This window comes from Notamacropus eugenii, chromosome 1 (assembly GCF_028372415.1).
Source record: "Notamacropus eugenii isolate mMacEug1 chromosome 1, mMacEug1.pri_v2, whole genome shotgun sequence".
NCBI lineage: Eukaryota > Metazoa > Chordata > Mammalia > Diprotodontia > Macropodidae > Notamacropus > Notamacropus eugenii.
In genome coordinates this window covers 621,771,884-621,784,577 of record NC_092872.1, presented here as the reverse complement: position 1 = coordinate 621,784,577, position 12,694 = coordinate 621,771,884, and the positions used below count along the sequence as shown (strand labels likewise).

Genomic DNA, 12,694 nt, shown 5'->3' with positions numbered 1-12,694 from the left:
TTGGGTGATTATTCTTTTCATTTGCATTGATATAGTCATTATATGTGCTGTTTTCTTGGTTATGCTTATTTTGCTCTGCATCAATTCATGCAGATTTTTTCATGCTTCTTTGAGTTCATTACATCTGCCATTTCTGACAGCACAGTAGTATTTCATTACTTTCATATACCACATCTTGTTTAGCTGTTCCCCAATCCATGGACATCTACTTTGTTTCCAGTTCTTTACTACCATAAAATGTGCTGCCATAACATTTTTGGGTGTATACAAGGACTTTCTTCTTATCCATGTCCTTCTTGAGCTATAAATTCAGAAACAAAATCTCTGGGTCAAAGGATATAGACATTTTAGTGATTTTATTTGCATAATTCCTAGTGACTTTGTGGGTATTAATCCACAGCTCCACTAACAATCTACCAAATAAGGATTAGAAGCATTTATAAAAGATAAAATAGATATTATTAAATAAAATTGAAAAGCTTCTGTACCAATAAAAAGGTATCAAGTATATAAAGGGAAATTATGGAACGGGAAAAAGTCTAAATGTCAAATTTCTCTTATAAGAGTTTGATATCCAAGATACATAAACAATGAACAGGTTCATACACTATGGTATCCAAGATGTAGAAATAATTCACATATATGTGTGTGGGTATTCAAAAGCTATTCCCCTGTAGATAAGTGGTCAAAGGATTAGGAGCAAACAGTTCTGAAAAGAAGAATTACAATCTATTAACAACCATGTGAAAGAATGCTCTAAATCACAAATAATAAGAAAATGTAATAATAATAAGAGAAATGTAAATCAAAACAACCCTGAGGTTTCATCTCACACTCTGTAAGCTGGCAAAAATGACAAAAGATATCAATAGTTGATGATGGAGGAGTTGTGGGAAGACAGACGTTCTAGTGCATTGATGGTAGAGCTGTGCATTAGTACCAGTAATTTTTTAATCACTAAATATAATCATCTTTTCTCAGTTCTCATCCTTCTTGATGACTGTAGATATTGACTCTGTCAGTAGCTTTCTCAATACTCTCTTCTTTCTAAGTTTTCTTGACAACTATTCAATCCTGGTTCTTCTACTTCTCTGACCACTCCTCTGTTTCTCTTGTGGGATCTTATGAATAATGATGACCTTGTTCAAACATTGAACTATCAAGTGAATGAAGTTCAATCTCTTTTGCTTGGCATTCAAAGTCTTACAGGTCAATTCCATTAACTATGGATGTCCCTCAAGATACTGTCTTGAGCCCCCTTTTTTCTTTCTCTACTATTTTGTTTGGTATCATCAGCTCCCATAGAGTCAATTATCATCTCAATACTGATGACTCTGGGATCTGTTTGTCCAGTCCAAAATTCTTTCCTGACCTTCAGTCTCACATCTCCAGCCATCTATTGTATATCTCAAACTGGATATCCCGTAGATATCTAAAACTCAAACATATCCAAACCTGAACTCATTATCTTCCCTTTCTTCCTTCTCTCAAAGCTCCCTCTCTTCCTTACTTTCTTATTCTCCAGATGGTCATTGAGATGTGATACCCAATATGGACAATATGATGCTCACTACTGGTGTGTTGCTTACAGACCAGAAATATCAAATGAGTTTAGAGATGACTACATTGTGGGGTAGTGGAAAGAACACTTGCTACAAATCAGGGAACTTGGGTTGGGTTCTAACTCTGCCCCTTCACCTTCCAAGGGAACTGAACTAGATGGCATCTCAGATTCCAAGTGGAAAGAACATTGGACTAGGAGTCAGTAGAAACCTGAGTTTGAATCCTGCCTCAAACATTATCACCAGAGCAAGTCGCATCAGTTCTGAATCTTTGATTACTCACCATAAAATAGGGCCAATAATATTAGGAGTATCATTAGCTATTCATAGGTATCATTAATACTTACCTTATAGGATTGTTGTGAAGAACAAATAAGATAATATATGTAAGTGCATTAATGAATTTAATTAATTAATGTATTAAGTTCATTAAATAATGAATAGAAATAATTTAATGTATATAAAATATTAATGTGTGAATAATTAATGTATATAAAAGTACTTATAAACCTCAAGGCATTATGTAAATCTAAGTTGATATCGTCAGCAGCATTATCATTTCATGATTCATCTGTTTTCTGTAAAAGATACAGAGGTGATAGTAGTCAGCATCTTGAGTTGGAAGGGTCCTCACAGATCGTCTACTCCCAATTGTACCTGAGCAGACCCTTCCTCTCCTCCAAACCTCTGACTAGTGACCATCCTCTTTCTGATGGAGGATCTCCACAGATGGTGAATCCACAACATTTTGAACCCATTCATTCTATCTTGGATAGCTCTAATTATTAACAAGTTTTGGCTTTTATCAAGTCAAAATTTGCCCCTCTGCAACTTGAACCTGTTGTTCTTGAGTCTGCCCTTTGCAACCAAAACAAATCACTTTCTTTTTCATATGACAGCCCTTCAAATACTTGAAGGCAGCTATTATTTCCATCCCCCTCCTTCCTCTCCACCCCACGTTTTCTCTTTCCCTGGTTAAATTCTAGTTCCTTCCAATAAACTTTCTATGTCTATCTCTGTCTGGGTACCACCTTTTACCCTGTTTCACATGTTTTTAACTTTAGTGTTAACTTTGCTTTCTCTCACTTCTCCTAGTTGATTAGTTAGCATGAACTGTCAATTCTGTCTCTATTAAGATCTCTTGTGCCCATCCTCTATATTCCAGGCCCATTGTTCTTACCTTAGTACAGGACCTCATTGCCACTCTAGCTTCCTAACAGGTCTTCTTCTCCTTCACATCCATCATGTCACTGTCAGAATAATTTTCCATGTGCATAGAGCCAGGTGTCATTCCCCTGTTCACACATTGTAAGTATTGCCTAAAGAGTAAAGTTCAGTTTCCTATGTTTGGCTGTCAAAACCTTCCACAAACTGTTCCCCTGCTACCTTTCCTTAATTCTAATACCTTAATTATTTCCTATTTATTCTGTATACAACTTGCTTTGTATATATTTGTTTGCATGTTTTCTCTCCCTATGTGACTTGCCTAGGGTCAAATAGCTGGTAAGTATATGAGGCCGGATTTGAACCCATGGGTCACACAGCTGGTAAGTGTATGAGGCCAGATTTGAACCCATGAAGAAAAGTTTTCCTGACTCTAGACCCAGTGCTTTATCCACTGTGCCACTCAGCTATCCAGCAGAAATAGGATCCAGGGCTTGATTTATTGATTTGTTGCTTGTCTGTGTACATATTTCTTCCCTCTTCCTCCCCCCAACCCCCCAACATTTACCAGCATATTCTTACCCCACCTAGGCCCTCTTCCTTCTGTTTGTATCCTTTGCCAATGAGTCCCATGGATTCAGGTATCATCTTTGTTCAGATGATTTCTAAATCTCCTTCCCCAAGCCTCACGGGTCTCCTGGGCTCCTTTCCCTGATGCCTTCTTTCCCATCTATCTCGATATCTAATAAGAATCTCAAATTCATCATTTTAAAAAACATAACTATCTTCCCACTCCATTCCTATCAACCTGCCAGCTTTATCTAATTTTCCTAATTTTATTGAAGATTCTACCATTCCAAACTTTAAAGTCATCCTCCACCATGAGGATGTTGGAAAGACTTGTAGCTTCTACCTATAGTACTCTCAAATGTTCCTCCTTTTTTCTATTCACACAGCCTAGTTAAGGCCCTCCTCACCTCTTGTCTAGAATATTACAATAATCCCCTAATTAGTCTCCTGTATCCAATCTCCAATTCAGCCTCCAAATGCTGCCAAATTACTTTTCTTTTTTTAAAATAAATTTCCTTTTTTCCCCAATTAGCAAGCATCTACCTTCTCTGCTTCCCACCTCCCACTCCCCAAGCAAAAAACGGAAAAAAAAAAAAAAAACTTCCCTTCCTTTCAACAAGTCTGCATAATCAAGCAAAACATATCCTCACGTTGGCCATGCCGAAAAATACTTGTCTCACTCTGCAGATCCAGTCTAGCACCTCTCTGTCAGTAGGTGGACAGCATTTTACGTCACCAGGCCTCTGGAGTCATGATTGATCACTACTTTGTTCAAAATTAATTCTTTCAAAATTGTTCATTTTTACAATGTTGTTAGATTATTCATTGTGCTCCTGGTTCTACCTATTTCATTCCACATCATTTCACAGTAAAGTTCCCCCTCTGGATACTCCTCCTTCATTTGAATAATTAATCAATATTTATTAAGCTGCTTCCATGTGCCAGGCACTGGGCTAAGCACTGGTATAGACTTCTAGTTGTGCTCTCCCTCCCTCTCCTCTCCTTTTCTCCCTTAGTATATAGTCTCCCACCCCATATACCCATTTCCTTTCTTCTTTTAAGATCATCAAAGCTTAAAAAATTATTTCCAGGTCCTTCGTTTCCTTTCCTTTCCTCTGTAAACCCTGCTGTATTCCAGTTCTCAAGGAATGCTTGTATTCCGACTGTTTCCCCACTCATTAGAATTCAAACCTTTCATTAGTAATGATAATACTAACTAGCATTAATATAGTGCTTTAAGGTTTATACAGTGCTTTATAATTGTTATCTCATGCTATCCTCACCACAGTCCTGGGAAATAGGTCCTGTTATTATCATCCCCATTTTATAGATAAGGAAATTGAGGCAAATAGCAGTTAAGTGCTATCCTATAGCTATAAGTATATGATGTAGGATTTGAACTCAAGTCTTCTTGATTCAAAAATCTTTTTCTGATTGCTTTCTTGTATTTGCCTTTTTGTTTTTCTTTACTTCCATGTTTGTGTTTCAAAGAGTCTACTCAGCTCTAGTCTTTTCATTAGGAGTGTTTGGAAATCTTCTCTTTCTTTCAAAATTCATTTTTTTCCCTCTAGGATTATACTCAGCTTTACTGAGTAAGATATTCTTGATTTTAAGCCTATATTTTTTTGCCTTTTAGGATATTTTACTTCATGCTCTTCTTTTCTGTATGGTGCTAGCTGCCAAATCTTGTATGTTTCTGACTATGGCTCCTCAGTCCTTGCATTCTTTCTTTCTGACTATGTGCAGTATTTTCACTGTGAGTTTTAACTGTGACATTCCTAGGAGTTTTCATGTGAGGATTTCTTTCAGGAGGTGACTGTTGGAATCTTTATATTTTTACTTTGCTGACTTAGTTCTGATATATCCAGGTAGTTTTCTTCCATGATTTTAGGCAGTCCGGTAATTCTTAAATGATCTCTTTTTGAGTAGTTTTCAAGGTCAATTGATTCTTTACTTTTTCTTCAGTTTTCCCTCCCAATCTTTTGACTTTGTTTTGATATTTCTTGTTTTCTCATGGAGTTGTTAACTTCTGTTTAATCTAATTTTCAGAGAGTTTTGTATGTGGGTAAAGTTTTATACCTCTATTTTTGTTTCCAAGTCTCTCTTCCATAGCTCTTTTTTCTTTAACAGTTCTTGCTTCTATTGCTCTCATTTCACTTATAATGTCATTTTAAAACTGATTATTTAAACTCTTCCCTCATTTCTTTTAAAAATTCTAGTTGATCTGGTGAAAAAAGTTGTGGTTTTCTTTGAGGATTAGTTACTTTATGTAACTTACAGAGAAGGGGTTAATTTGAAATGATGGAATGAGTTGCTTGATTGGGATTTCCCTGCATGGTCAAAATCATGGGTCCAAGTCTTCCCTTCTCCACTCCTAACTCCCCCCCCCCCCAATTAAATTCTTTGAGGAAATTTTTCACTTTACAAAAGAAGTCTAATTTTGCTTTAAATGACCAGGATTAAGTTTACAGATATTTAAATTACATAATATATTTTCAGTAATAAAGCTATTATACAACAGCAGATATTTCTGTAGCCCCTTACAAGACTCCAAACAGGGAGTCACTGAAGTAAATGCCAATAGTTGGCAATAATTTCAGGTATGGGAACCTCTGGGATTGGTGAGTGTGTGATATAGTCAGGAGATTTGAATTTCAATCCTTTTTCTGCCTCTAATTACCTGTGGGACATCAGGTAAATTACTTTAAGTCTCTGGGATATATCGCTTGGTCTAAGTTGCCCCTAATGGGGGAATTTTAAATCAACAACTTCAGTAGGAGTTGAGTCCAGGCTTATAGTTACCTTGCCCTCTGGCAAAACAAAAACAGAACAAGAAACACTGCTCTGTCTTTAGGGCTCTGGAGACTTATTTTCCTTATCTGATTTTCCTGGTCTCTTCTGATCAAGCTACAAGGCAAGCTGTAGACCTATAGTGATTTTGCCTTACATAAGCATGTAATGTTACAACAAGAGTTCTTGAAGAATAAAAGCTTCTGTGCATGTATCATGTCAAAGGTGCATGGAATTATAGAATTTTAGATATAAAAGCTATGGTGGTGGTCCTCATGTCCAGCCCTCTTCATTTTATAAAGGCCCACAGTGGTTAAAAGACTTGACCCAGGGTCTACCTGTGGTCAATGGTAAGAGTTGGGAGTATAGCTTAGTTTTCTTTAGTCTGATTCACAACAGCTAAGGTGTCAACAGAAGAACTTTAATCCTTGGTTCTGAAATAGTATGAATGACTTTGTGCCATCTTTGCCCACAGTCCAAATCAAGGTCCAGGACTTTGTTATGAATTATGAAGTAGGATTTAAGAAATGTGTTTGCCTCTAATCTATAGAGGAATGCAGGTGGTGTAATGGTTATTATTTGACCGTGGGGTCACAAAGACTTGAATTCAAATCCTGACTCAGACACTTGACAGCTGTGTGACTCTAGGTAGCTTACCTTAACCGCTCTCAACCTCATTTTCCTCATCTGTAAAATGAGGATAGGATTTTTGTGAGACTCAAATGAAGTAACATGTGCTGAAAATTTAAGTGACTTACTCAAAGTCACCCAGCTATTATTTATCAGATGATACTCTGACTTCAGGGCCATTTTCTCTATACACTATGCCACATTGTAGGTTGAACAAGTATTTTTATTCATATTTGTTTAAGTTGAAATATACGTGTGCTGACAAATTAGGGGAAATTCTCAACCTCACCCTCTACTGGCTCCAATTGTATTTCATTTTAAAGAGGACACTGAGTTCCTGAGTATGGAGAGAAGTGACTTGTCCCAAGTCACACAGTTGGGGTGTAGTCAAGCAGCACAGCTGGAATTTAAACAGCTTCCCTGACTTCAGATCAGACGTTCTTTCCTTTCTATCCCACTCCCTTTTTAAAAAAAATTTAGATCTGTGACTGGGGTGTTCACAGAGGATAGCAGTTAGGTGACGTATTCAAAGTTTGGATGGAGCTACAACTTCTGATTTGTATTCTCTCTGAAAGGTTTAACTACCTCTTCTGCAAACAAACCAATCCTAAACTCTCCCTAACACTCTTTTTCAGAACCTGGCAATTGGAGCAGGAGCTGTTGGATCTTTGCCATTGACCTACATCTCCAAGGTAACGTATTCTGGAGCTCTGGGAATTCATACCCTCTAAGTAGGTTTTGAGATCTAAATTTGGTCAAAAATTCTATGGCTCCAATATGCTGAGTCCTCTGAGGGTGGCAGAGTGTGGGGAATGAGAAAGAGTGGGTAGCGAACATTCTCTTTCCTCTGAATGGTCAAATGTGGTAATGATATTTGGGTGGAGACAGAAGGATAGATGCACGGACCTGGGTTTAATTCAGCAAGTTCTTTGAGGGGCAACCCCAAGATCAACTTTTCACTTTTAGCCCCATTCCATCTGTGACCAAATTTCAGCCCAAGTTTGCTTTAGGAGATTCTCTCTCCTGGCATTAGCTTCACTTTGGGCCTTGGAATGTCTGATTGGAGTTGATGAGGAGGTGATGGTGGAGACTCCCTTTCCTAATATTTGTCCTGCTAGTCTGGTTCAGATCCTAGCTTCTCCAAAAATTGTTTATGCAAGGAGGAATGACATTTTAAATGAAATCAAAAAAGGAAGGGAAAAAAAAAACTCTCTTTAAAAGCAAATTCAAACTGAAGCCTGGCCGTATACCAGGTATTTGACAAATCACTGGAGTAGATCCAGCTGTGGAAAGCAAGTTGAGGCATTCTAGGTGTTAGAAAAAGACATAATAGCTACATAACTGACATTAGAGATGGGCAGGCAGGCTAGTAACCTAATCCAATTCATCCAGGAAGCCAAACAAAAGTATCTCTGGTGCTGAGGAGCTTAAATGAGTGAGGCATCTTTAAGGGGCCCTGCACTGTGGCAAGCACCTTTGCTGACCAGCTATGCTAGGGGAATTCATCCCTTAGCTAGAAAAAGGAACTCTGAGCACTTGTGGAGGAACTGAGCAGCTCCTGGCCTGAGGCAAGGGACTCTGGAAATTCTCAAACCACCCCCTCCAATTCACCCAGAGAGCTCAGTGCTCTAGCCTACTCCCAGGGACTGAGACTTGGTTGATGACACTTACTCATTCCTGTAACGAGTATATCAGATTTTATGTACAGAGCTGAAACCAGTTCTTGGTCTCAGCTGGTCTGGAAAAGAGAGCTGAGTTAGAAAAAAAGCAAACAGACAGAGAGACAGAACAGAGATAGAGAAAAACAAATGGGTACATGAGCCCTCATGGGAGGGGCTCCTGTCAGTGCTAGACCAGCCATGAGGTATATAGGGAGGCAGAAAGCAAGGGGCTAAGTGACTGGAGCTGAGTAGAAAGTCAGAAAAGGAAGGTAGAGTTTGAGAGAGATCCAGAGGGAAGAGATAATGAGCTCAGGGGAGGGGAGACAAAAATATCATCTGTGGTATGTACCCCATTGTGGTTACAACTGTGGCTTTCCTGGCCAGCCACAGAGTGAACAGAAGCTCCCCAAGCCCACTACCCCTAAACACCTTCATGTACTGTGGGTGCATTTAAAAGGAAGGGTATTGGAGGCATAGGGCAAGGACTTACTTCCTAGGAGATCCTTCCAAACTCCACAAGCATTGTTTGAGGGCTTAAAGGGAGGCATGAAACTCTCTGATCAGTCATGATCAATGACCAAATCATTAAGGCTTTGAGGAGGGAAAAAGTTTAGGATCACAGGATTTACAACTGAAAAAGATCTTAGAAGCCATTTAATCTAACCGCCTCATTTTTATAGCTGAGGAAACTGAGACATGGGGAGGTGAAAGGAATCATTCAAGTAGTAAGTGGTGGAGGTGGGATTTGAATCCAGATTCTTTTGATTCTAGAGCTGGTGTTCCATTCTGCTAATTGATTCTAGAGCTGGTGTTCCATTCTGCTAAATCACTGATCCTTTAAACTCCAGGGTTAAGACTCCAAAGAGAGCAAAGAGAGGACCAACCAGGGCAATTGTGATAGATTGGGAGAATAAGGAGGGAATTAAAGGAACAGAGGGTACAATAAGCATGAAGAACTGACCAAGCAATACCACTACTAAGTCTATATCTTAAAATTGAATCAGTATACACATGATCGAATCAGTCTAATAGATATGTGGTGCTAACTCAGAGATGGTTTAATTTGCATTTCTCCTAATCAGTAGCAATTGAGAGCATTTTCTCAATTAACTATGGATAGCTTTGATTACTTTGAAAATTGCCTGTTCATATCATTTGACCATTTATCAATTGAGGAATGGCTCTTCTTTCAATAAATTTGTCTCAGTTTTCTATATGTTTGAGAAATGAAGTCTTTAGAGAAACTCAATGTAAAAATTTTTTTCACAGTAATGATTACTATGTAGTTCCCTCCATCCTATTTTCCCCCTTCTGTCTTACTCTCTCTCTCCTTTTACTCTGTTAATTCTCAAAAGTGTTTTGCTTCTGACTTTTACCTCCCCCAAACCATCCTCTCTTTTTTTAGCCCTCTCCCCACTTCTTTATCACCTTCTCCTCCTACTTTCCTGTATGGTAAAAGATTTCTATACCCAACTGAGTACATATGTTATTTCCTCTTTGAGCCAATTCCAATGAGAGTAAGATTCATGTACTCCTCTCCCTCTTCCATTGTTTTGCCCTCCACTATAAAATTTTTTTAGGGCCTCTTTTATATCAGGTAATTTACCCCCATTCTACCTCTCCCTTTCACCTTCTCCCAGTATATTCTTCTTTCTCATCCCTTAATTTTATTTTTTTTTAGATAATCACACCATCACATTCAAATCACACCTATGCTTTCTGTCTATGTCCACTCCTTCTAACTGTTCTTATAATGAGAAAGTTTTTAGGAGTTACAAGTATCATTTTCTCATGTAGGAATGTAAACAGTTTAACCTTATTTAATCCCTTATGATTTTCTCTTTCCTATTTACCTTTTTATGCTTCTTTTGCGCCTTATATTTGAAACTCAAGTCTTCTATTTAGCTCTGGTCTTTTTATCAGGAATGCTTGAAAGTCCTCTATTTCTTTGAATAGCCATTTTTCCCCCCTGAAGGATTATACTCAATTTTGCTGTGTGGGTGATTGTTGATTATAATCCCAGCTCTTTTACCTTCCAGAATATCATACTACAAGCCCTTAGATCCTTTAATGTAAAAACTGCTAAATCTTGTGTTATCCTGGCTGTGACTTCACAATATTTGAATTATTTCTTTTTGGCTGCTTATGTGATCGGTGGATTCTTTCAATATCTATTTTACCCTCTGGTTTTAGAATATCAGGGCAGTTTTCCTTGATAATTTCTTGAAAGATGATGTCTGGGCTTTTTTTTTGATCATGGCTTTCAGGTAATTCAATAATCCTTAACATATCCCTCTTGAATCAGTTTTCAAGGTCAGTTTTTTTTTCCAGTGAGATATTTCACATTTTCTTCTATTTTTTTCATTCTTTTGATTTTGTTTGATTGTTTCTTGATGTCTTATAAAGTCATAAGCTTCCACTTGCCCAATTCTAATTTTTAAAGAATTATTTTCGTACAGTTAGTTTTTGGACCTCTTTTCCATTTGACTAATCTGCTCTTTAAGGAATTCTTCTCTTCAGTGAATTTTTGTATATCTTTTCCATTTGGCCAACTCTGCTTTTCAAAGCATTCTTCTCTTCATTGGATTTTTGTACCTCTTTTACCATTTAACCTATTTTCTTCAGTATTTTTTGTTCCTCCTTTACTAAGTTGACTCTTTTTTAATGATTGTCTTGCATCACTCTCATTTCTCTTCCCAGTTTTTCCTGTACCTTTCTTACTTGATTTTTAAAATCCTTTGTGAGCTCTTCCATGACCTGGGGCCAATTCATATTTTTTTTTTTGAGGCTTTGGGTGTAGGAGTTTTGACTTTGTGGTCTTCTGAATTTTTGTTTTGATCTTCCCTATCACTATAATAACTTTCTACACTCAGAATCATTTTTCCAGCCTATTTTTTGACTTTATGTTAAAGTGGGACTCTGCTTCTGAAGTGGAGGGGGCTTGTACCAAGCATTAGGTTTTTTGTACAACTAGGCATCTGTAAGTTTTTGGTTGTTTCAAGGTAGTATGCTCCAGGGAGAGGTGTGTTTTACTCTCCTGCGTACTAGTCTGTAACCACAAGCACTCTTTCCCACCCTAGAACTGTGATTTGGGTCCCTGTTTCCCTGTAGGGAAAAAAGGTCTGGTGTGCTGGTACTCCTTCTCACCTTGGAACTGAAATCCTGGACTGTGACCCAGCTACACATATGGGCAATGCAACAGATTCCTGTCCCTGTTGCCAGCCAAGGGCTGTTTGGCCCCCTTATGATCTGTGGACTGGGAAGTCTGGAAACCAACACTACTGCCCTTGATTCAGTCACCTCTGAGGTCTGCTCCCCATTTGCTGGGTCTAGGCCTTCACAGGCACTCCCTGTGCTGGATGGACTGCACTCTACTCTCACTCTGGTGAAACAGACCTTTCGGGCCCAACTTCTAAATTGTCTTGGGCTGCAAAATTGTTTTACTCTATCTTTTTGTGGGTGCTGCCATTCTAGAATTTGTTTAGAGTCATTATGTAAAGCTATTTGGAGGGGCTTGGGGAAGAGCTTAAGTGAGTCCCTACCTTTACCTGTTGCTCCCCTTTATTGGCAAAACCATAGACAACTAAGATGCCAAGGTAGCCTGGCCTGTATACTGTATATCTGTGACCATGTTTGCAGGCCCTGTTCTTCATCAGACATCTGATAAGTATGACATAAAAACAAATCAAAGTTAATTGATTTGACCATGATTATCCCCTGACATCCCTGGCAGCAGGGCCTGCCCTCAGCAAAATTTATAAAGTTGTCTTATGCCCTCACAAAATATTAGAACTAGAAGAGATCTTAGAGATTAAAAAAGAAAAACCACAAAACTTTCCCCCCTGTTTTTATAGATAAAGAAAGTGGGCTCAGAGAAAGGAACAGACTTGCCCAAGGTCACATAGGGGTTCAGACTTTGAACAAGGGCATGGTTGTCCTGAGTCTAAATCTAATGGTCTTTCCAAATAATGGAAGTCTGCCTTTGATATCCTTTCAATGACTCTCTCCTCTTGCTCCAGTTTTCTCTGCCTCCCTTTGTAGATATGTTCTGAGACCCATTTCAGTGAATATCTTGGCTTGTTAACCAATTCCCATTTTCATTTCCACCCCTCAAGGGTATATGCAATACTTAATAGTTAAGGTATTACTCCTACTTTCTCTTTGGGAGATAATTCTTAAAGGAAGGCACAGGGATAAGCAATAAGAGAGATATTTTGAGGCATGTGGCCTGCCCAGTAACCTTCAAATCACCATCCGTGTGATCTCTAGGAAGTTGCTTGGCATAGTCCAACATGCACTAAACTGAGAGTCCCCCAT

At 38.4% G+C, this 12,694-nt stretch overlaps 1 protein-coding gene across 2 annotated transcripts in view; it reads left to right on the top strand.

The window, feature by feature from the left end:
- PLEKHA2 (pleckstrin homology domain containing A2) overlaps positions 1-12,694 on the top strand; it is a 128,313-nt gene that overhangs the window by 72,917 nt on the left and 42,702 nt on the right. For both annotated transcript variants that reach the window (XM_072635135.1, XM_072635136.1), the window contains exon 3: positions 7,352-7,408. In XM_072635135.1, coding sequence (XP_072491236.1) covers positions 7,352-7,408 — 57 coding nt within the window. The remainder of the gene's footprint in view (positions 1-7,351; positions 7,409-12,694) is intronic.